Source organism: Urtica dioica, chromosome 3, assembly GCF_054948205.1.
Source record: "Urtica dioica subsp. dioica isolate 48M chromosome 3, U.dioica_male_clone48M_v1_H2, whole genome shotgun sequence".
Lineage (NCBI taxonomy): Eukaryota > Viridiplantae > Streptophyta > Magnoliopsida > Rosales > Urticaceae > Urtica > Urtica dioica.
Window position 1 is genome coordinate 15,956,248 of NC_142758.1, and position 25,436 is coordinate 15,981,683.

The 25,436-nt window shown below is 45.0% G+C and overlaps 3 protein-coding genes across 3 annotated transcripts; all 3 read left to right on the top strand.

Annotated features, from left to right (window-relative positions):
- The first annotated feature begins 4,458 nt into the window (after nucleotides 1-4,458).
- LOC149402427 (uncharacterized) lies at nucleotides 4,459-5,924 on the top strand. Its single transcript, XM_089608373.1, has 2 exons — nucleotides 4,459-4,577; nucleotides 4,694-5,924. The coding sequence occupies exons 1-2, from the start codon at nucleotides 4,459-4,461 to the stop codon at nucleotides 5,922-5,924; spliced, it is 1,350 nt and encodes a 449-aa protein (XP_089464499.1).
- Nucleotides 5,925-6,726: 802 nt separating this feature from the next.
- On the top strand, nucleotides 6,727-8,452 carry LOC149402428 (uncharacterized). Its single transcript, XM_089608374.1, has 2 exons — nucleotides 6,727-6,999; nucleotides 7,091-8,452. The coding sequence occupies exons 1-2, from the start codon at nucleotides 6,727-6,729 to the stop codon at nucleotides 8,450-8,452; spliced, it is 1,635 nt and encodes a 544-aa protein (XP_089464500.1).
- Nucleotides 8,453-8,476: 24 nt separating this feature from the next.
- Nucleotides 8,477-9,085, top strand: LOC149402429 (uncharacterized). Its single transcript, XM_089608375.1, has 2 exons — nucleotides 8,477-8,698; nucleotides 8,771-9,085. Exons 1-2 carry the CDS (start codon nucleotides 8,477-8,479, stop codon nucleotides 9,083-9,085), a joined length of 537 nt encoding a protein of 178 aa, XP_089464501.1.
- The last annotated feature ends 16,351 nt before the right edge of the window (nucleotides 9,086-25,436 follow it).

The window sequence follows — 25,436 nt, forward strand, 5'->3', positions numbered from 1 at the left end:
AAGCAATCTTTCGGGCAGCTTTGTTAAGATCTTTGTAATCTATGCAAATACGCCACTTCCCGTTGGGCTTTTTGACCATGACCACATTGGCCACCCACTTCGGGTACTTGGCTTCTCGGATGAAACCAGCGGAGAGAAGTTTTTCGACTTCCTCGTTTATTGCTAGGTACCGTTCGGGGTTGAACGCACGTCTAGCTTGTACCTTTCCAGTGACGCTTTTATCGTCATTCAATCGGTGCACAATCACATCGGGGTCTATGCCGGGCATGTCTGCATGTGTCCATGCAAAGACATCCTTAAACTCCCAAAGGAAGGCCGCGAGTTGAGTTTTGATGGCGAGAGGGAGTTGTGCACCGATCTTCACTACCTGGTCAGGTTTAGCTTCGTCGAGAACGATCGAAGTGAGATCATCGGGGGTGTCAACTTTCAACCTCTCGATATCGTCGCGGGGGTCTAATTCCCCGAGTTGCCGTGCGCCTTTTTGATCACACGGGTAGTCGTCTTCCAGTTGGTAGACCGTGTTAACCCTCTTTTCAGCGGGCTTGCCGTCCACGCCTTGGACGTAGCATATCCTCGCCTGGGTCTGATCACCGGCCATGACGCCAATTCCCTCTTCGGTGGGGAATTTCACTAGCAGGTGATAAGTGGACGTGATAGCCCTTAGTCTTTTCAACGTGGGTTGCCCAATGATAACATTGTAGGGCGACTCCTGGTCGACCACAAGAAAGGGGACCATGTGAACGACTTCGATGCCTCCGGCAGTTCCGGAGGTGACTGGTAAATCAATGATTCCTTCAGTCATGACCTTTTCTCCCGTGAACCCAAACAGAGGGGTTTGAGTCGGGATAGGGCGGAGCCCCCCGAGCTTCATGCGCTCGAGGGTGGTCTTAAAGATTATATCGGCCGCGCTGCCGTTATCAATAAGAACTCTTTTTACCAAATTGTTGGCCACCTGGGCCTTAATGACTATAGCGTCATTGCGCGGGTGCACAACTCGCTTGGCCTCTTCATTAGTGAATTGTATCATCTCGTAAGGTACGGACGGAGGTTCCTCGTAGGTGAGGTTAACCTGCCCGGCAAGGCCTTCATGGGAGGCAGCTCTGAGGAGCTTTTTCCTTTGCCGGGCCGAGTCCCCGTCTTGCAAGCCACCTAGTATGGTGGTGACGACGTGGAGTTGCGCATCAGCCGTAGCTGTGACCGCCGTGCGGTCGGTGTTTGGGTTGGTCCCTCCACCTTTTTCAGGTTGTGGCCTGTTGTCGGTGGGGGCTGCCGCTCCTACCAAGCGAAGGACAAAATCTTTGAGTTCTCCCTTCTGGATTAACGTCTCAATTGGTTTCCTAAGATGGAAGCACTGAGCGGTCGTGTAACCGTAATCCCGGTGGAACTCGCAATAGCAGGACCGGTCGCGAGACGCGGGGTTGCCTCTTATTGGAGCCGGAGCGACAAACTTGTCACGCGCCACAGCGTAGATTTGCTCTACCAGGGCATTCAAGGGAGTGTAACCCGAGTAGTCTCTAAAATTGCTCGCAAAACGCGGCTTTTGAAACGTATGGGGTCGGCTATCGGAAGCTTGACCTGCTTTGTTTACCCTCTTACGGGGATTGCCAGGCTCGTTGCCGGACTCGTCCCGACGGCGGGAGCTTTGGTTGCTGCTCCTGCGGCCGTCGAGGTAATCTTCTACCCCCATAAAGGTTTTGGCTCGGTTCATTAACTCGGCCATCGTAGAAGGGACTCTGCCGACGACGGACTTTAGGAAGTCTCCAGTGCGCAAGCCCTCGATGATGGCTGTAATCGCGTCACTGTCGTCAAAGCGGTCGACGTTGTTCGATTCTGTGGTGAATCGAGTGAGATACTGTCTCAAGGACTCGTTATTCTCTTGCCTGATTGACCATAAGTACATCTTGGTCTTCTTTTGGACCATGGATGTAGCAAATCGTGCTAGGAACATGTCCTTCAGGTCTTTGAACGATTGGACGCTCCCCGGTCTTAGATTCTTAAACCACTCAAAACCGGGTCCGGTGAGGGTAAGACTAAAGGCTTGGCATAGAGCCCCAGGTGAGACGCCCTGCATCGTCATCCAGGTCTCATAATGTTGGATGTGATACGTGGGATCAGATTTCCCATTGTATGGAGGGAGATTCGGGAGTTTGAAGTTTCCCGTGCACACCTCAGCAAGGATTTGGGCGGTGAAGGGAGAGGAATGTTCTTCCACGACCCCGTACGTATCACCGGCCAAGCCGCCTTCACGCAGGTCACGCACCTCGTTACGGAGGTTGTGAATCATGGTGACGACGTCGAGGCCAGTGTTGGGGGTCGCTCCTTGTTCAGGAGGAGTCACCTGTCGCCTTTCGTTCGACCCTTGAGCCGTGCGAGGGTCCCCATTGATTGGGGCCGTAGGGTTGTGACCCTTACGAGCGCTCAACCTCTCTCTGAGGTCTTCGCCACGGTTGTTCCGTTGGGCGGTAAGTCGATCTCTAAGATCCGGCCCGGCGGTATGGGGGCGCGAGCTTCGAGCCACGCGCCTTACTCGCCGAGTCGTTGTACCTTCCCTGACATTGCCTCTTTGACCGAGTCGGTCATGGGCTGAACGTCGGGAGGTCTCTTCTTGAGAGGAGACCGGTATTGCTTTCGTTTTCGACGGGCCGGCTTCGATCTCAACAGGGAGTTCCCCGTCCTTGGTGAGAGAAGTCTCGACGTCTGCCGAAATTTCCAAGCCTTCATAGTTGGGGTCATAATCATGTCCCTCGTCCATGAGGTCCTCAGATTCCCCAAGGTGGGAGCCGTGTGCAGGCGCCTTGCCCGCCAGTTGGCGGTGGTACCTTGCATTGGCTATTTTCAGATGGCGGATTTTCTCCTCCATCTCAAGGATGCGGTCGTCCCGACTGTCCTGAAGAGGAGGGGGCGAGGGAGTGGGGCTCTCGTCGTTGAGAGACTCCTCATCGCCTTGTGCTCGGGAGCGCAGGAAGTATTTCTTCACGGCGGTTGCGTTTTCGGGGTTGCTCACACCCTCAGAACGAACGGGTGGTTGACCACTCATGTCTTTCTCGAGTCGAGAAGAAAGGGGTCGAACTGGAGAAGGGAGTTCGGGCTGTGTAAGTCGGGAACGCCCCTCCTTCTAGCGCCAAAATGTTATCGCACGAAAATGAACAATGATTAGATACCTCGGGCGGTTCGATCCAAGGCCGGACCAAGTGATCGCGTCCGGGCCAAAAACGGGAGCTCGTAGACCAAGCTGCACCCTCCAAACCCTGAGGTGTGTTTTGGGGGGTGTGACTGTGCCAAAGGTTGGCTGCCTACGTACCCTTTAGTAGGGATCAGGTCAGAACGTAGTTCAATTTGGGTGGGGAGGCTATCTTGGGCTCGGAGGCTTTGTGAATCCAAGGCTTTAGGGCAGGACCCGGCTCGTAGCTTCTAGCGAAGGCTTTAGAGGGGTCGCGTGCTCGTAGCTCGGAGTTCTAGCTCAAGGGCCAAGAAGCAGGAGGGCGGTATGTACTGCAGAGGCTCGGGTCGCAGAAGAAGAGCGCGCTCCCTCTCGTGGAGGGGGGTCCTTGACTTTCTGAGCCGAGAGAGGAGGACGAGTGCGCGCTCTTGGAAATATCACAAGAGGGCGAGAGAGAGTTCTCAAGAGAAGAGAAGTGTTCTTGGCATCAACCAGGATATAAGTTGTGTCCAAGAAACGGGTCCTTTTTCCTTCCCCGGAAGCGAGGCGCACGAGGCCACACACCTAAGAGGGTGCAGGGCGCGTGGGACATGTCGCCTGGACGGGCGCGGGGCGTACCAGGCGCGGGACTTGGCCGGGCGCGGCGTGCCCGGCAGCGGGTGTGCCCGGCCGAGGTGGCAAGAACGCTCGGCCGAGGTGGTGAAGGCGCTCGACTGCGGTGGCCGAGCTGGCGAAGGCGCTCGACCGAGGTGGCCGAGTTGGCGAAGGCGCTCGACCGAGGTGGCCGAGTTGGCGAAGGCGCTCGACCGAGGTGGCCGAGCTGGCGAAGGCGCTCGACCGATGTGGCCGAGCTGGCGAAGGCGCTCGACCGAGGTGGCCGAGCTGGCGAAGGCGCTCGACTGAGGTGGCCGAGCTGGCGAAGGTGCTCGCTCGATGTGGCGGGAACACCCGTCTGAGGCAGCAGGGGCGTTCGGCCGCAGTGCCAAGGTGCGCGCAGGCCGGGAGGCCGGGGTGCGCGGGAGCGCGCGCGCGGGCCGAGAGGCCGGGGCGCAGAGTGCGCGCGAGCCAGGCGCGATAGGGCGCGCTGAGGCCCATTGGGCCGGGGGCCTCAGGGCCGGGGGCGCAGGTGCGCGCGCACCGGCCGTGTAGGGCCCTGGGCGCATCAGGGCGTTCGGGTGTGGTGGGCCGGGGCCTGTTGGGCTTCCGGACGGCAAAGCCCGGCCTTCATCGAATTGTTTTTGAATTTTCGGTGTTCCGAAAACGATCGGTAACACCTCTTTCGTGGCGGCGAACCCAATATGACCGAACTGGACAGGTTCAAGGAATCTATAACGGCCGAGCTGAGAGCTTTTCGTTCAGAATTTCATTCTGCGATCAGCTCGGCTCCCGAGATAGATCGTCTCGTTGAAGAAACAAGGTGAACTCCTTTCGCCAGAAATATCACTGAAGTGCAACTGGGAGATACCGGAAAGGTTCGCCTTCCACGATACAGCGACACCTCAAGTCTGAAAGCTTTTATATTGTCCTTCAGAGTTGCAATGGGACGGTTATGCTTGCTGAGAGAGAATTAGAGGCAGGATACTGCCAACTATTCGCTGAAAGCTTGTCCGGACCCGCCTTGGAATGGTTCTCCAAACTCGAACCAAATTCCATTGATGGTTTCGATAAGCTATCGGCTGCATTCCTGAAACACTATTCAATGTTCGTGGAGGACGATCTGACCATAGCAGACTTATGGGGGATCCAACAAAGAGAGAACGAATCTTTGAAGGATTTCATGATCCGTTACAAGGACGTACTCTCGAAAATCTCCAACGTATGCCACGAATCTGCCATAACCTCTCTAAGGAACGGATTAAGGCACGACTCAAAGCTTAAATTGGAGATGACTGTTAACCGCCCCCTTACACTAGAGGATGCAATTCATAAAGCCGCGAATTACGCAAAGGCCGAAGAAGAATTTGCTTCCTACGAAAGGCAACGCGTGGCCGAAAAGAAACCACCCTCCAATACATGGGTGAGGCCCGCAAATACTGGGAATAACCCTCGTAGGATTAATCCCCATGACGCCGCACCTCACACCAAAAAGCAACACGCCCCTCCTAATTATATGCTCAATGTCAGTGACGACATTAAGGAGGGAGGTCTCCAGGCTAAGAAATGGACACGGGACCCCAATGCGTATTGCAGTTTCCACAAGGCTAACGGCCACGACACGGTTAATTGTGAGACCATGCGTAAGGCTTTAGCCGAGAAATATGCAAAGGGGGAACTAAAAGATGTTGATCTAGGACCCCCGCCAAAGAAGAAGAGCTTCAATAGCAACAACAGGGGAAGGGGCAACCCCTCCCCCAAAAGAGCGAGACCCGAGGAGGAAGGGGAACCAAACTCCCCGCCGACTGTCGTAAAACACAGGGTTGACTTCATAATGGGCGGCTCAAAGTTTTGCAACGAAACTGTTAACTCCATCAAAACACATCAACGTCGGTTAAGTAACCAAACCACTAAAATCAGATTAGAACAAGATGTTCAAATCTCGTTCTCCGAAAAAGAAGCAATAGGGACAACCGAACCGCATGACGACGCACTCGTAATCACGATCGACGTGTCTAACTGTGAGGTCGCGAGAGTTCTAATCGACGGAGGTAGCTCTGTAGATCTTATCTTCAAAGATACCCTGGCAAGGATGGGAATCAACGAAGACGAGATTGAAAGGGAACAAACCCATCTGACAGGTTTCAATGGGCCACTACCCCGTCCTTAGGAACGATCAGGTTGCCCGTAAAAACACATGGAATCAATAAAATAGTAGAATTCCAAGTACTAGATTGTCTCTCCCCATACAATATTATCTTTGGATGACTGTGGATACATAGGATGAGGGCTGTGCCTTCAACCTTTCATCATTGTATTCGCTTCCCTACGCCTGAGGGGATATAAGAGATCCGAGGTAATCAAGCGACCTCCCGTAGCTGCTATCTCACTAGCCACAAACATTGTGCTAAAACAATTAAAGAAGAACAATAGCAACTAATGAACGTGGAGTCGGACGAGGGCATCTCTATGCTAAAAGAACCCGACTCATTTGATGCACCAAGTACCGAAATAACGATCCAAGTACAACTCGATGGCTCCGATCCTTCCAAGTGCGTCGGAATCGGGACCAAGCTCAGTAGTAGTACCCGGCGAGAACTAATTTGCTTCTTAAAATGAAACAAATCCACCATCGCCTGGTCAACCGTAAGATATGCCGGGAATAAACATCGACATTACGTCTCACCAACTTAACGTTGACCCCAGCTTTAAACCCGTAAAACAAAAAAGGCGAAATCTCGGTCCCAACAGGGCACGGGTGGTCAACTACGAAGTCAAAAGACTGCTCAGTGCAGATTCAATCCGCGAAGTGAAATACCCGGATTGGCTGGCAAACACTGTCGTCATAAAGAAAAAAATGGGAAATGGAGGGTATGCGTCGATTTCACCGATCTAAATAAAGCATGCCGGATCAATTACACGCCTTGCGAGGAATTGGGGCTAATTCGGATCAATTACATGCCTTGCGAGAAATGCCTTCACCCCGTAATAGTCGTGAAGTCCAAAGGTTGACAGGACGCATCGCTGCCCTCAACCGCTTCATTTCTCGGTCCACAGATAAATGTCTTCCTTTCTACCGGCTCCTTAAAGGAAACAAGAAGCTCGAATGGGACGACAAATGCGAAGAGGCGTTCAAAAAATTGAAAGAGTATCTATCGACGCCCCCAATCTTGGCAAAACACGTTGCGGGAGAGCCACTCTATCTATACGTCGCAGTGTCTCAAGCGGCAGTTAGTGGAGTGCTCGTCAGAGAGGAGCAAGGGGACCAACGACCAATCTTTTTATACAAGCAAGTCGTTAGTCGATGCTGAAACCCGATATCCTATTATGGAGAAGTTGGCCTTGGCCGTCGTTTCTGCCGCGCGAAAACTTCGACCATACTTCCAATCTCATACCATAATAGTAATGACATCACATCCGCTCAGAAGTTTCCTACATAACCCTAATCAATCAGGAAGATTAACTAAGTGGGTCGTGGAGCTGAGCGAATACGATATTGAGTACCGAGTAAAGACATCCGCAAAATCGCAAGTTTTAGCGGATTTCAACATCGAACTCCCGAGGGAAAATCCCACCGTGACCGAAGTCGAAGGCACTTGGACACTTAAAGTGGACGGAGCATCATCGAAGCAAGGGGCAGGAGTAGGGATATACCTGACGTCGCCCCACGGCGAGACCATAGAACAATCGTTCAGGCTCGACTTCGTCGCATCAAACAACGAAGCCGAATACGAAGCACTAATCGCCGGACTTAGGTTAGCTACCGCAGTTGAATCAAAGAAAGTGGAAGCTTTCTGCAATTCCCAACTCGTGGCGAACCAATACTCCGGAGAATACGAGGCTAGGGACGAGCGAATGGAAGCTTACCTGAAAGTCGTAAAAGATCTCACGAAACAATTCGAAGAATTCTCCCTGACTAGGATTCCTCGGGGTGAGAATACTTCGGCCGACGCATTGGCTGCCTTGGCATCTACCTCGGATCCGGACCTCAAAACGATCATCCCAGTCGAAACAATCAAACAACCTTCCATTGCCATAACCACTACCGTGGTCATAACAATAGAAGGGGGGGATTTGAGAGATGAAATACTACATTACATCACGACTGGTACGGTCCCATCCGATAAGATGGCAAAACGCAAGGTCGTGCTGAGAAGCGCGAGATTTTGCATCATAGATGGAAGCCTGTTTAAAAGAAGCTTCGCGGGACCCTACCTCAACTGCGTCAGGACGGAGGAGTCTAAACGAATCCTGGAAGACGTGCACGAAGGGGAATGGGGAAATCACGCAGGTGGACGAGCGCTTGCCATCAAAATAAAGAGGCAAGGCTACTTTTGGCCGACCATCCTGGCACACTGCGAGGCGCACTCGCGCCGCTGCAATCAATGCCAACGTCATGCCCCCAACATAAAAAGACCCGCGGAAGAATTGTCCTCTATCTCGGCGCCATACCCATTCATGAAATGGTCTATGGACATTGTGGGACCAATGCCGGTCGCCCCTGGCGGGTTAAGATTTCTATTAATCTTAACGGATTATTTTTCAAAATGGGTGGAAGCTGGCGCCTTCGTCTTGATAAAGGACGTCGACGTCACAACATTCATCTGGAAAAATATAGTTTGGTGGCATGGAACTCCCCACGAGATCATAACGGACAACGGATCACAATTCATATCGAAAAAGTTTAGAACTTTTTGATTCCATAATAACATTGAGGTAAGAATGTCAACACCACGATATCCTCAAGGAAATGGGCACGCGGAAGCAACAAATAAGACCATAGTTGACTCCATAAAGAAAAGGCTCGATACCAAGAAAGGGCGGTGGGCAGAAGAGCTGCCAGGCGTGCTATGGGCATACCGAACCAGCCCGCGGAGGCCAACAGGGGAAACCCCGTTTTTCCTCGTCCATGGAGTCGAATCTGTCATCCTAATCGAGCATCAGGTGCAAACCCTTAGGGTAAAATATGCACCTGAGGATGAGCCAAAAATGACGAGGCCCTATGCGATGCCTTAGACCTTGTGGAGGAAAAGCGAGATTCAGCCCTATCACGGTTATCCCATTATAGGCAATCCATCGCTAGACACTACAACAAAAGATGTTAATACAAGAAGATTTGATGTAGGAGACTTGGTCCTCCGAAAAATCTTCCAAAACACTGCTGAGGCAAATGCCGGAAAACTCGGGGAGAAATGGGAAGACCCCTACAGGGTCACCAGAGTAACCTATCCCGGCCTTTATGAACTTGAAACACTCAACGGAATCCCGGTTTTAAGATCATGGAATGCTCGAACCTCAAAAAATACTACTGTTGAAACGAGTAAGAATTGAACTACGTCCGACTTGATCCCTGCATAAGGGTACGTAGGCAGCCTCTTACCACAAAGGCACAGTCCCCCCCACCTTTTTGAGCTATGGAGCTCGCATCTCGGCCAACGACCCCGACCTCGGACTTGGCCAACAATGCAAATACCTCAACATCTCGGGCCAGAAACGACATCTCACGGCTTCATCAGAGATCGACCTCACCTAGAAACCTTAAGGGAAACTTTTTAGATCCCCGACGATCTAAAAGACTTGACATAACTTTAACCAAATTCGTTTGCGGACTTCGGCTTCAAATCTAAAGGGAAACGCTTCGGACCGGCAATAATCCGAACAACTTAACGTATTTTGAACGACGAACCAATTCAAAACCTCAGCCTAAGGGAAACTTTTTAGTTCTGTGACAATCTAAAAGACTTAGCGAATCATCTGAAATCTTTAAGGGAAACATTTTAGGCCGAATATGGGCGACCTAAAAGACTTAACAGATTATGCGAATCCAATCTATCTCAGAAGTAAAAAAAAATAATATTTTAGACATATTCAGATCGGTCGGACGGACTAAATAAAAGACGGAATATAAGCATCTGTGCAAGCAAAGGAAAGTTTGACGAGCTAAACACCTTGACAAATTATTCGACATAAAATTGCATTAAAAATAATTAGATAAAATAATTCGAATATAAAATAGAGGTACCGCAGCCCCCTATAATTGTATCAAAAGTAGCAAAAACTTCACCTAAAACATACGGGCCCCAGAAACAAAATAAACATTTTTATTGAATAAAGAAAAAAGAAGACGGCTGCCGACTTAAGCATGGTCACGGGGTCCGACCTCAATGTCTCGATGCTCGGGGGTGAGAGTGAATGCCACTTCTTCGTTCCCCTCTGGGATAGAATAGAGAACCTCGTCAGTTCGGTCGAGCATCGAGCCGTGCTCATTGAGGGCTTCCGCGGGCTCGACCTCGGTCGCAGGGGCGTCGGTGGGAGATCGGTCCGAGTACGGAGTGAATGGGACGTCCTCGATCTCAGGAAGCGATGGCCGCGTAATCGGCTTCATACTGAGTGATGTCGTCCTCAGTATCTTTCATCTCGGCGATGCAATCCGAGATCTCGCCCTTCAAGGCCTCCGAGATCAGCTCTTTATTCCCCCGGCACTGCTCGAGCTTCTTCAGGATGAGGACGGCTTCGTCCATCTTCTCCTTCTGTGCACGATGCTTGAGTATCTGTTCACGATACTTCAGCGAGGTCGCCTTCTTCGCCGCATGCATATCCCGATCCCGCTCCGCCTTCGTCGTCCTCTTCATCCGGGCGATCTCTTCGAGAGCATCTTTCAGCTCTTTGTTCCGAGCCGCCAGATCGACCGCCAACCTCTTGCTCTCCTTTTCGAAGTCATTGGAACGGGCCGCCCATCCCTTGATCTTCTCCTTTTTGTCATGGACGTCGGCGGATAAGAATTGAACCTTGCCACGAAGGCGTTCAATCTTGCCGTTCAACCTCTCCAAGAGAGCATCCTTGGCCAGAAGGTCGTCCTGAAGGATGGCAATTTTCTCATTCATGCCCTGGAGCTCGGCTTGAAGAGACTCCGTCCTCTTTTGAACCTTGGCGAGCTTTTCCTGCTCGACCTTGGAGTCGTGAAGACGCTTTTCGTAGCAAAAAACACCTCGGTTCAATTGGGTGGACAACTGGAATCAACCAAGCTCTCCCGTTAGTTCGACCACAACAAGATCAGTAAGAATTAATTATTTCTCTAAGTATAACAGGTCGACTACATACTAGAGATAAGAATAAAAAGACTCACTCCGGTTATGGCCGAAGCCATCATCCTGTACCAGTCCACCTCGTCTAGCTCAGGGACCTTCGGAAGCCCCATGCCGGAACAGGTCAATTGACGAAGAAATCCCACCGAAGAGTAGATATCGTCGCACAACATATGATCCTGCGGATAGTGAAAATTGACGGTATGCTTCTTCTTCCGAGATGCAGCGGGTCAGAATCAGCTTGGCCTCTGGATTTCGACCTCGAGGAAGACCTGCTTCCTTCCGCTGCAGCCTTACCCTTGGCCGCCCGAGTCACCGCGGTCACGGGGACCTCAGGAGTAGGCTCTTCTTCATCCCTGCCAGCGAGGTCGAGAACCGAATCTTTCTTTTTTTCTTCCTTTTTTCTCCGGGGGCACCGCCCTCAGGAACCCGATTCGCTGGCATCTTCCTCTTCTTGGGCGCTCCCACGGCCTCGGCCCTTTCAGGGGCTCGACCCTCTTCGGCCCCTTCGGGGATGTCTTCCTCGACCCCGGGGATTCGAGCTTCCTTAGCCTCGGGAATTTCGGCTCCCTGGACGTCCGTCAGGGCAACCTCGGTCGTCTCAAGTACCTCGTCAGACGGCACCAAAACAACTGGGATCTCGGACGTCAAACGAACCGCGGTCACTTCGACCTCGGGATCGTTGATAGGAACGGTCGGGGTTGGGGCCGAAGTCGAGGCAGCGCCCCCCTTCTTTTATTTCCTCACCTCACGAGCACTGATCGGGGTATTCATGTTGTCTCCTACGTCTAATTGATTATAATAAAAACTTGATCAAAATGGCACGTACACAATTGACCGCGGGAAAGAGGACGAAATCAAATCAAACTAACCTTCTTCAAAACCTTCTAAAAAAGCTAGGGGCTGAGGCCAAAGCTTGGCCGAGATAAACCTGTAAGAAGTAAAGTTTGACCACTCTACTTCGCCCTCCTGCAATATGGAAAGTTTCTCGGCGAACTCTGCTCCCTGAGATGGGGCCTTAATCTTTTCTATAAAAAAAAAAAAAAAAACAGAACAGATAAATGTCAGTCTATCTCACCCACCTACATAGTGAATATCAAAGAGAAAAAATATGATGAATTAATTTTCTGTGCATACTCGGCGAGCTCGCCCACTTCGAGGAAAAAGAACGAGCTCGATCCCCAAGTGAGTGCTCGTTCACGGCAAAGTAAAAGTATCGCCTTCCCCAATATTTATCCTTCAAAGGCAGGCCCGAGATCACACCTCTACCTGCAGCCCTCGAAAGATAGAAACACTTCGGATCGTGTTTCGAATTCACCTTAACGACACAAAGACGGACCAAGTCCATCAACGAGAGTTCGAATTTTTCCTCATGAGCCACAACAATCAGACCCATCACCATCCTGACGAAGGTCAGACACATCTGGGGCAGGGTTAACCCTAGGGTCTGAACGAAGTCGAACAGGAGAGTATGAATGGGAAATCTCAATCCGCATTTCTCCAGCCAGATCTCGTATATACAGCAGAAACCCTCCACGACAGTGTCGGCGGTGGCCCCAGGAGGAGGAAGAAGAATTCTTATTTCTGGGGGAATCTTATATTTTTCGCGGATTCTCCTAAGGTCAGTCGAGGTCACGGTAGAAGGTAACAGTATGTCTTCGTTCCCTGAGCTCGACATTCTAAAATTAAGGTTTTCAGGGGCGATGTGTTTAAAGTTATGAACTTTCCTGAGTTCGCTGGTCGAACAAAGAATAAAAGTGGTCGAAGTCTAAATAAAATCGAAGAATTTAGAGAGAGTTTAAGGGAGAGAGAGAGAAACTCAGAAGAGAAAGTTACCTTTTAACCGCGGACGACGAGAATATAAGTAAGAAGAAATGACTCTTCGGTACGCTTATTTATATGTTTCTTGATTAACTAAAATCCCAAAAAAATCTAATGATTTCATAAATCAAATCGAATCTAATCTAAGATATTTCCCGCGATATCTGCAAAGATAACAGATTCTCCGACTCTTCGACTTCGGCCTACGAAATACGGTCACGTCATGCCACGTGTGAAGAGGACGCGCTGCCACGTGGTCCCGAATCTTCGATCTCCCCCTATTTATCCGGAATAGTTCAAATTCTCCGCGCTAAATATTTTCAACATAGCAAAATATTTTCAAAATATTTGGGGGCTAATTGTGGGGGTATAAAAATTCAAATAATCAATATTATTTCGTATGGGCTTTGGCCCGACTAAAGCCCACAATCCAGTTGTAGACCGGCCCACAAAATCGATCATGGACCTAGTCTGCTCTCGGCAGATCGGCCCAAGTCCAGCAATACTCTCCGGGCCAATGAAGAACTCCAGCTCGGCCACGTCTTCCTGGTCAGAAGGATCGGTCAATCAAAGAGCAGACCACGCCGCGAAGACCGGATCTCAGACGACTTCAACCTTGGCAAGGAGTGTGGATCAAAGAACACGTGTTTTCGGCCAGAAGGTTCCATCTCCCCTATAAATAGAAGAGGAGATGACGATTTTCACCCACACAAGCTCTCAGTCTCAGTTTTCAATTAATTCTATTGTATTCTTGTATTTACAATCTCCAGCTCGCCTTTTTGAGTTCGCCACCTCGCCCCTCTTGTAACTCATTTCGAAATTATAAGATTTAAATTAATATTCCCATTATTATAATTTCTGCCTTATTATTGTTTCTTATACGACGTCCTTCGAAACCCACCTAAATAATATCTTAGCAATTCTTTCATTTATTTTTTATTATTGATCGTTGCGAAAATCGACATCAACAGAGACATAAGAGGTTAAATGGTTTGTTCTTATTCTGTCTCTAGAAGTGCACTGGTCAATTCAGTACCTTTAGAAGATACCTAGAAGAACTATAGAGTCTCCAACTCTCAATGTCCCATAACCAGACATCATAGATTCTCCTAACAATCATACTGAGATCAATAGCCATTTTTATCCTGAGATGTGAATATACTATTTTAAGCAAACCATGAAGAGTTTTTTCATGCAAATCTATATTTGACTCTTCATTTGTTGTTAGTTTTGTTTTAGAACTAAAGACTATAGTTTATCATAAAGCTTCAAACAGAGAAGGAAGAATGAATGAACGTTTCAACTTTTATTAATAATTCAACAATTACAAGCAAGAGTCTTCGTAAGACTTTATTACATCAAATGTACATAGATAAAGACTACTACTCTTCTTGTAGGTACCATTGACTATATTTGTGTGCCATCCAACGAGGAAGTCAGAAAGCAGTTAATGGTATAAGCTCACGGGACACCATATTCGGTACATCTAGGTGTGACGAAGATGTATCAAGACTTGAAAAAGGTATATTGGTGGCCAGGAATGAAGAAAGATGTAGCCGAGTTCGTTCAAAAGTGCCTAACTTGTCAACAAGTTAAGGCAGAGCATCAGAAACCAGCTCGAATGTTGCAACCACTTGAGATTCCACAGCTCGTCACGACTCAGTCTGGGTCATGATCGACAGATTGACCAAATCAGCTCATTTTCTGCCCATCAAGACCACTCGCACTGTGGATAAGCTCGTTGAACTCTACATAAAGGAGATTGTTCGTCTCCATGGGGTTCTTAGCTCGATTGTTTCTGACTGTGATGCTCGCTTCACATCTAACATCTTGAAGAGATAACAAGAGAACCTGGGGACTCCCTTGAAGTTTAGTACTGCTTTTCACCCACAAACCAATGGTCAAAGTGAACGAACGATTCAAGTGTTGGAAGATATGCTTCGAGCTTGTGTATTAGACTTCCAAGGCTCGTGGAGTCGTTACCTTCCGCTAGTTGAGTTCTCGTACAACAACAGCTACCAAGCAACAATTGGTATGGCGCCGTATGAGGCTTTGTATGGGTGGAAGTGTCGCTCTCTAGTTCACTGGGATGAAGTTGTGAGAGCAAATTTATTGGACCTGAGATGTTAGAGCAGACCACAGAAGCGATTAAGAGAATCCAAGCTTAAATGAAGAGATCTTAGAGTCGTCAGAAGAGCTACGTAGACAAGCGTAGAAGACCGCTAGAGTTTGAGGCAGGAGAGAAAGTCTTTCTGAAAGTCTCACCTATGCGAGGAGTAATGAGGTTCCGAAAGAATGGAAAGCTCAGTCCAAGGTATGTCGGAACTTTTGAGATCCTTGAGTGTGTAGGCAAGACAACTTATCGCTTGGCGTTACTGTCATCCATGTCCAACCTCCACGACGTGTTCCATGTATCCATGCTACGAAAGTATGTGCCTGATTCGTCGCATTAACTGCAAGAGAAATAGGTTGAGATCTCTCCTGAAGTTTGGTATAAAGAGCCAGCTGTTGCGATTCTTGATCGCAAGGATAAAGTTTTGAGAAACAAGACCATCCCTTTGGTCAAGGTGTTATGCAAGAGACACGCTGTAGAAGAAGCTACATGGTAGCTTGAGAGTGAGATGTAAAAGAAGCACCATGCTCTGTTCTAAGTTTCAAGGATGAAACTCTTTTAAGGGGGTAGGGATTGTAAAGAATAAACTTATAAATCTCTCGACTTGTAAATTCACGTCTAATATACAAGCTTCCATTTGTACAATTATATTATTGAGTGAATTAGGGACGTATAAGTTTATTGAATTAGTTTAGCTTATTTTAAGGTAATGGAAAATCTCGAAATAAATAAAGGATTTATCGAGTTTGTCTCGAATAATAAATTTTTTCGAAGAAATATTCCGGAATTTAATTCAAGAAATAAATTCTCAAGGAAGAGAATTATTTTCGAGAAACTTTAAATATATTTAAATTAATCCAGAATGAACGAGAAAATTCTCAGTTTAATCATATAATAAAAATTCGATCGGTCATAGATTTATTTAAATAATTATGTGATGAAGAATATAATTGTAATAATATTCACGACCCATTTGAAATGAATTTTTAAAGTGCGGTCAGTTTGGAGTTATGAGAGGAGAGAAGGATTTAAATGAGCAATTACAGGAAAGTTATTCATATAAATACCTTCTTTTTTCTCTCTCTCTTTATCTTCTTCATTCTTCTCCTTTCTTCCTCACGTTCATCTCTTCTCTTCTCCCTCTTCTTGCGCGCGCCACCTACAAGAAGAAGAGAAAAAAAATTCCAGCAACAATCAATTACAATCCGGCCATCACTCATCTTCATCTTCTTCTCCTTCAATCTTCGTCCTTCTTCATCTTTGCGCGCCACCCGCCGAGCCGAGCCTCACCACCGCGCGTGCTCCAACAAGGAGGAACGATCACCGCGAGCTCACCGGGAAAAGGACGCGCGAGCACAGGGAACAAGAAATTTCACGAAATCAAGGTAAGAAAATTTCTTACCCGAATTGAATTTGAAGGTTAGGGTTTATGTTTAAAAATGTGGATTTCGTATTTGTGATGTTCTTGAGGTTGATTGGTATGATTCCATGCTTGAATTTGTGTTTGAGATTGATTCCTCAAAGTTGTTTCTGAATTGGGAATGATTTGGATTTTCGCCGGATTTTTTTGGTGTGAACAGCCTCTATAAATTGACGTGGGCAGGTCACTACGAGTCTATTTTGGATTCTTTTGATATTTTTCTTGAAAAGTAGATGTTATGAGGATACGAAAAAATCCAAGAACGTGTAATTCTGTTAAGAATTGAGTGAGTTATGAATTTTCGAAAACAATGATTTGATTTTGTTTCGTACGATTTCTTCGGTACGAACACGTATGAGTCTTAAATAAGTTTAATTTCCGAAAAGCCGGAAAATAATTAAATTAAATTCTCGAACCCCCGAACCGACTCATAGCGAATCCCGATAATGAACCTTAAACTTTTCAACATCTTCCGAATCGAATGACTAATGAACTTTCAACTTCAGATTCTTGTTTTGTCAACGCTTTAGGATGTGCTGAGTCTCGAGAAGCGTGAAAAGCGAAGAATTTCCAAAAGTCAACAAGTTTTTCGACGATCTATTTCGGGTAAGCGCGGAGACATAAGTCACCTACTTACCAAGTGAATAATCTTGTGGTGTGCATTTACGTGTTACTAAAAAGAGTAAGTAAAACCTTAAAAGACATAAACACCAAAGATTAAGGGTTCGGCCACTTTTTATCGAAACCTTAGTTCGGGTTTTACCCGTAAGTTCAAACGCTAACTTGAACCAGCCACGTTGCTACTTTGACTTTGTTGTAGTTATATCCCTCTGCTAACCATAGAGTTTAGCTAGATCTGAGGTGGCACGAGAGCATGTCGGACTCTCGGATTCGAGCCGATGGTAGATGTACCGGGAGTCACGTCCCAAGTCTTCAAACTAAAATACTTAACGAGCATGAAAGGGGAACCAAAATTCTTTCGGGATTTATTCCGAGATGTTTGTAATTAGTTGTGTACTCTATATGCTAGAGTATCCAAATAATAAATAATGTTGTTGGTGGTAACCACGAGTTACGACTCGTGTTGAGGACTAAGACGGTCCTAATGGCGCTGAGTACTCCACGAGCGCTTCCAAGAGCACCCCATTCTTGCAGTGGGAAAGGTCGCCACAGTGAGCCCATTTGGTGTGTCATGATGGCATGTACCGCCGGGGCCCAAACAAAGATGGTACAACTAGTGGATCCCAGACAGTCATAAAACACTTAAGCCAGTGATGACTACTTCTCGAAGTCTAAGGTTGGCTTCTTGTCATTCCAAGGGTTGTAGCAAGGGATGTTGTATAACCTTGTGGAATGACAAGTGATGGCGTAGAGCGAGGCCCCGCGTTAGGCAAGCTCTAGGATCATATGCATCTGCATTCTGCATCCCTATGTGTTTGTTTTCACGTCACATGGCATTAGTCATTTTTTTCCTAAGTTAGACTCCCGGTTACTGAGTCAATCGACTCATAACTTTATGACCCTTGGTAATGTAGATAAGGGTAAGGCGGTGATGTGAGCAATAGAAATGAAGATCGAAACCGGGCGTATATCTCTTGACCTATTGGCTACTGGGAACTTACCCAGAATCAAATTACTATATATTAGTATTTTTTCAAACTCTGTCCTAACTATGCTCCCCAAACTATCCCATGTATATATGCTTAAAGTCGAGAGCTTGTGTATAAATAAGAGTCGCTATAAGACTCTAAGTCCTATACTTAATTATCATATGTTTAGTATTTCCGCAATTTAAATTATGTAATATATTTACTTATTTGCGTTCTCTATATTTATAATTGCGTACTATCTCGGAGTTAGCCTTTTTGGCTCGTGAGCGATGTTGATGTCGATTTCGGGATTGTCAACAATCATAAATTATAATATGATATATATTTGATTTATTTAAATATGAATATCAGAAGACTTCGTATAAGAAACAAATATTTTAACTAGAAGAAATGAATAAGGACGAGCAAAAGAATAACAATATATTTATTGATGAACTAATAAATTACAAATGGGCGAAATGCCGAGCTCTAGCAGGCGAACTCAACAATAAGAAGATAGGAGAGAAACACTAAGAATAATTTTATATCCGCTTCTATTTATAATATAAGAGAATTCATCGAAGAGGACACGTGTTGATCAGCTCGGCTCTACCACGTTGCTGGTCGAAGTCGTCTCAGATCCGGTCTTCGCGGTGAGGTCTTCTATTTGACGAAGACTGGTTCCTTCGACTAAGTCAACCCGGTCGACTTATCCTTCTTCAGCCAGTAAGAGTCGGACTGGTCGATTGGTCGACTTTGGATAGAACTAAAGCCCAACTATAATGATTATATTTTAGGAAATTGATTTTTGAGCCCCACAATTAGCCCCCGAATATTTCAAAAAAAATATTCCGAGTATTCTTTGAAAATATTAAAGCGAAACTTTCGAAATTTCAGAAGTAAAAAAAAGGGAGGAAAATGATCCAAAATTTCCTTTTGGCATATGGCGCGCATTTGCGAAATATTTTTGACACGTGGCGCGATATTAGCCGCCCTTCAATGGTCGAAATCGAAGAGTCGAGTGTCAGTTGAGATTTTATATTATTTTAACTGACAGAGTATTTGATTTGATTTGTAATCATTAGATTTTATCGGAATTCGGTTTAATATAAATAAGAGTAATTCGAAAAGACTTCTTATTCCATTTATATTTTAAGCAGCTTCAGTGAAAATGTAACTTCTATCTTCTTTCACTTTCTTCGAAATACTTATTTCTTTTCTCTCTAAGACTTTCAGCTTTTTCGTGAGTTCGACTTTGTATTTCTTTCAGTTCAACTAGCGAACTCGAACAAATCCATAGTTTTAAACACATCGCTTCAGTTCAGCTAGCGAAGTGAAACAAACTTCAAACCTTCAAACACTTTAATCTTTTTTCTTTGAATTTAAATGTCTGGGTCCGGGATTTTTCAGTCGGGATCCAATCTTTTGAGTAATGAGCACATCCTCATGCCATCGGCTGTCAAGAGCTCGGATCTTGTAGACATTCGTTGTAAATATCAGATAGCCCCCGAGATCGGGCTTCTTCTCCCATCACCGCTTGATACGACGAATACCCTGGTTGAGGGGTATTGCTGTATTTACGATGTTTGATTGGAATCATGTGGGCTTCGATTTCCAATCCACTCTCTTCTCTTCGACTTCGTCGAGGCCCTGGGGTTAACCCTGTTGGAATTGATCTAGGGTTTAAGAAAAAGTTTAACTAGTAAAACGTTTTTACTAACCTAGACAAAGAGCAAGCACATGTAAATAAAACTAATATGAGCATTAAATATTACTAACCTTTTTAGAAGCTTGAACGTTGAGAAGCTTTTGGAAAGTTTCCACGTTCGTCTCCCGCGCAGCCCATCTCTCTTTCTTTCCTCGCCAACTCGAGCAACCACGAAAGTTTCTATCACTAAATCACTCGAGAGAAAAAGGAATTAGTGTGTGGGCACTTTTAAACACTACGACTTAAGAACAAGTCTTGAAGTTGAAGAGCTAAAACACTAGGTCAAATGAGGACCTAGGTGCCAAGACCAAAAACGAAATTGAATAAAGAGAGAGAGAGAGGGGAGTCGGCCAAGCTAGAGAGAGAAGCTCTCAAATCTCTAAAACTTGGATGAATGAAATGTGAAGAATAAGGCTCCTATTTATAGGAGAGGTCTCACCTTCAATAAGGTAGTTTCCTCTTCTATAGAATTTCACATATTCATGAGCAAATATTGCCTTATTCTTCTCAGATTCACACGGCCAAGACTTGCCAAGCAAGTCCTTAGATTAGTTTCCTCTTTTATTTGCTTCTCCCTTGACCCATATGGCCGAAATCCCTCTTGCCTCTTAGAGGAAATTTGTTTCCTCTTTTTCTTTTGGCAAGTATCTTCATACATTCATGCACAAAATATTCTCTCTATTCCTTTGGGTAGTGGGCGCCTAAATCACTCTAGAAAGGGCTTCTAGAAGCTTTTCCATTTGTTCATGACAACATGAAAAAGACCCATTAAGAATTTTCAATAAAATTCTTATGAAATTAAATTAATCCACAAGGCCCAAAGAGACTAATTTAGGCCGAGTGATAAATGTCATTAAATGACCTTGTCAAAAAATTTATTGACATTCATTTCATCCTATGTCTCAAAAGACAAAAATACCCTTTTGACAATTTTCACAAAACTTGTCTCGTTCTTGTTTTGACTTAGCTTCTAGTTTAACTATTCCTACTCGATGTGATTTGTGACAGTGACCTCATGGATCCAAATGAACAAAGCTTAAGCTAAACACTTGGACTCAGAAGTTCACACACCTTTTCCAAGTTTAGCTTAATGTCAACTGACTCCACTAAAGAGTTGACACTGAAAATCTCTCGGTTCAAATGAATTTATTTTCTACTCAAGAATTTAACCAAATTATGATGAGCAGATCCACTGAATATTATCTATGTTTACCCTTCATGAATATCATCAGCTAGTCGGGATTTACGAAATTACCATTTCACCCATCTAGCTGTTATTTCCTCAACTCCTTTGTCGCTTGTGAATAAGTTAGAAACAATGTACTGACGGGGAGCTAACAAGTCACATTGTTTTATCCAAAAGAGTTAGGACTCAATTTGGACACTGGCCAGTTCATTTATTCACATTCCATATAACAAAGCATGAGGTGATATACATTGCATTTCAGCAATCTTGTACATGAATTCCATATCTATGAGAACCTCACAAAGTTACTCATGACATTCTCACAACTTAGTACTTCACTAATAGGCCATGTTCAGAATCATATAGAGAGTACAAACTCTGACTTTCTCAAATGAGAATACGTAAGCTGTGAAATGGCATGTCTCATTTCAGGATTAAGGTAAGCACGATGCAATTCATACGTAGTGACTTCGAGACATAAGAGGTTAAATGGTTTGTTCTTATTTTATCTCTAGAAGTTTACTGGTCAATTCAGTACCTTCGGAAGATACCTAGAAGAACTATAGAGTCTCCAACTCTCAATGTCCCATAACCAGACATCATAGATTCTCCTAACAATCGTACTGAGGTCAATAGTCCTTTGACCCTAAGACTGCGAATATATCGTTTTAAGCAAACTACGAAGAGTTTGTTCATGCAAATCTACATTTGTCTCTTCGTAAGTTTGTTTATGGACTAAAGACTAATGTTTTATCATAAAGCTTCAAATAGACAAGGAAGAATGAATGAACGTTTCAACTTTTTATTAATGAATAAGCAATTACAAGCAAGAGTCTTCGTGAGACTTTATTTCATCAAATGTACAAAATAAAGACTACAACTCTTCTTGTGGGCACCATAGACAATAATCCAGTGCTCGGGTCCAGGGTTGGATTGGAAACGGCTAACTACGCCAACGGCGAAACATATATCAGGTCTAGTGCAGAGCATAGCATATATGAGGCTTCCTACGGCAGAGGCGTAAGGAATTTTCCTCATGTCTTCAATCTCTTGTGCAGTCTTGGGAGACTGGTTCTTAGAGAGTGAGACTCCATGCCTAAAGGGTGTTTGGCCCTTCTTGGAGTCTTGCATTGAGAAGCGATCCATCACCTTATCAATATAAGATGCTTGAGAGAGTGGCAGGGTCCGGTTTTTCCGATCTCGAAAGATTTGGATCCCCAGAATGTACGCGGCTTCTCCTATATCCTTCATGTCGAATTGCATTGCTAGCCAGACCTTAACCTTAGATAATTTACCCACATCTTTACCTAAGAGAAATATATCATTGACATATAGTACCAGAAACACAACTTTGCCTTCGTGTATTAACTTGTAAACACAAGGCTCATCTATTGACTGTTCAAAGCTGAAGCTTTTCACAGTTTCATCGAATCTAATATTCCATGACCTAGATGCTTGCTTTAGTCCATAAATAGACTTAAGCAACTCACAAACCTTGGTCTCTTGACCTTTTTCCACGAAACCGTCTAGTTGAGCCATGTAAATGCGCTCGTCAAGATTGCCATTCAGGAAGGCTGTCTTGACATCCATTTGCCAGATCTCATAGTCGAGAGCTGCAGCTATAGATAGGAGTATGCGGATGGATTTAAGCATCGCGACTGGCGAGAAGGTTTCTTCATAGTCAATCCCTTCTTGTTGGGTATAACCCTTCGCCACAAGTCGTGCTTTGAACGTCTCGACGTTCCCATCTGGACCCTTTTTCTTCTTGTACATCCACTTACACCCTACGGGTTTAATCCCTTCAGGAAGGTCTACAAGTTTCCAGACTTTGTTTACATACATCGAGTGCATTTCAACTTTCATGTCGTCAAGCCAAAGGTTTGATTCAGAACAAGCCATCGCTTGGCTATAGGTAACAGGATCATCCATGTCAGAGACGGCTATGAGAGAGTCTCCATAGGACATGTACCTGTCAGGCTTTTGAGTAGCCATCCCACTACGTCGAAGTACTACTTGACGAGATTATGAAGAGTTAGGTTATGTTTCAGTTGGGGTAAGAATAGTTCTTACAGATGAGGTAGAAGCTTCCTCACCCAACTTTTCTTCAAGCACAATTTTGCTTCTAGGTTTCGCATCCTTCATAAAGTCCACCTCGAGGAAACGAGCATTCGTGCTAACGAAAGTCTTATCGTCCTCGGGACTATAGAAAATGAAACCTTTGGTTTCCTTTGGATATCCCACAAACAGGCACAATTCTGACCTACTAGCCAAGTTGCTAGTCTTTTGCCTTAGCACATGTGCAGGGCAACCCCAAATTCGGATGTGGCCCAGATTTACTTTACGGCCAGTTCATCTTTCATAAGGAGTACCAGGAACCGTTTTGTTGGAATCGATCTAGGGTTTAAGAAAATACTTAACGCTTCGGTAAGCGGCGGAATTTTAAAAATTTTCTTTTACAAGTAAAAACGGTTTTTTACTAACCTAGACAAAAGAGCAAGTACATGTAATTAAAATCTATTATGAGCTAAGAAGTTTACTAACCTTTCTTGAAGCTTGATCTTTGAGAAGCTCTTAGAAAGTTGCAACGCTCGTCTCCCCTCGCAGCACGTCTCTCTTTCTTTCCTCGGCACCTCGAGCAACCACGAGAGTTTCTATCACTAAATCACTCGAAATAAAGGAATTAGTGAGTGGGCACTTTTAAACACTACGACTTAAGAACGAGTCTTGAAGTCACAGAGCTAAACACTAGGTCGAGTGAGGACCTAGGTGCCAAAACAAGAAAAATCGAAAATAAACTAGATTGAGAGAGAAGAGGGGCGGCAGCCACAAGTTCTAGAGAGAGAAGCTCTCAATCTCTAACTTATGTGGAAATGAGAAAAATGAGAAGAATGAGGCTCCTATATATAGGAGAGGTCTTACCTTCAATAAGGTAGTTTCCTCTTCTATAGAATATCACATATTCATGAGCCAATTTCCTCTTTACCTCTATGACATACTCGGCCAAGGTAGGCTTCATTAAGCCTTGGATTTGTTTCCTTTTTTGTTCCTTGCCTTGCTTCTTTCTCAACTTGGGCGCCTACCTCATTTCCCTTAGGGGAAATTTGTTTCCTCTTTTTCTTTTGGCAAGTATCTTGATACATTTATGCACAAAATATTCTCTCTTGTCTCTTGGGTATGTTGGGCGCCTATCTCATTCAAGGAAGGCCTTCTAGAAGCTTTTCCACTTGTTCATGACAACATAAAAAAAGGCCCATTAAGAATTTTCAATAAAATTCTTATGAAATGAAATTAATCCACAACGCCCAATGATCAAGTCATGGCCGAGTGACATTAAGTCATCAAATGAACTTGTCAAAAAATTTATTCACATTCATTTCATCCTTTGTCTCAAAAGACGAAAATACCCTTTTGACAATTTTCGTTCTCATTTTGACTTAGCTTGAGCTAAACACTTGGACTCAAAAGTTCACAAACCTTTTCCAAGTTTAGCTTAATGCCAACTGACTCCACTAAAGAGCTGACATTGAAAATCTTTCGGTTCAAATGAATTTATTTTCTACTCAAGAATTCACCTAATTATAATGAGCGGATCCACTGAATATTATCTATGCTACCCTTCATGAATGTCATCAGCTAGTCGGGATTTACTAAATTACCATTTTACCCTTCTAGCTGTTATTTCCTCAACTCCTTTGTCGCTTGTGAATAAGTTAGAAACAATGTATATGACGAGGAGCTAACAAGTCACATTGTTTCATCCAAAAGAGTCAGGACTCAATTTGGACACTGGCCAGTTCATTTATTCACACTCCAAGGAACAAAGCATGAGGTGACATACATTGCATTTCAGCAATCTTGTACATGAATTCCGTATCTATGAGAACTTCACAAAGTTACTCATGACATTCTCACAACTTAGTACTTCACCAATAGGCCCTGTTCGGAATCACATAGTGAGTCCGAACTCTGACTTTCTCAAATGAGAATACTAAGTTGTGAAATGGCATGTCTCATTTCAGGATTAAGGTTGGCATGATGCAATTCATACGTAGTGACTTCGAGACATAAGAGGTTAAATGGTTTGTTCTTATCTTGTCTCTAGAAGTGCACTGGTCAATTCAGTACCTTCGGAAGATACCTAGAAGAACTATAGAGTCTCCAACTCTCAATGCCTCATAACCAGACATCATAGATTCTTCTAACAATCGTACTGAGGTCAATAGTCCTTTGACCCTAAGATTGCGAATATATCGTTTTAAGCAAACTACGAAGAGTTTGTTCATGCAAATCTACATTTGTGTCTTTGTAAGTTGTTAAGTTTGTTTATGGACTAAAAGACTAAGGTTTTATCATAAAGCTTCAAACAAAGAAAGAATGAATGAACGTTTCAACTTTATTATTAATGAATAAGCAATTACAAGCAAGAGTCTTCGTAAGACTATATGACATCAAATGTACATAAATAGACACTACTACTCTTCTTGTTGGCACCATTGACAACACGTTTTAGACGGAACTTGGTTCAGAATGTAAGCGGCTGTTTCGAGAGCATATCTCCAAAAGGAAAGAGGGAGTGATGAGTAAATCATCATTGATCTAACCATCTCCATAAGAGTTCGGTTCCTTCTCTCTGACACTCCATTTTGTTGAGGTGTGCCAGGTGCGGTAAGCTGAGAAGCGATACCTTCTTCTTTAAGAAAGTCATCGAACTCTCCAGACATATACTCACCACCTCGATAGGATCGAAGGGTTTTGATTTG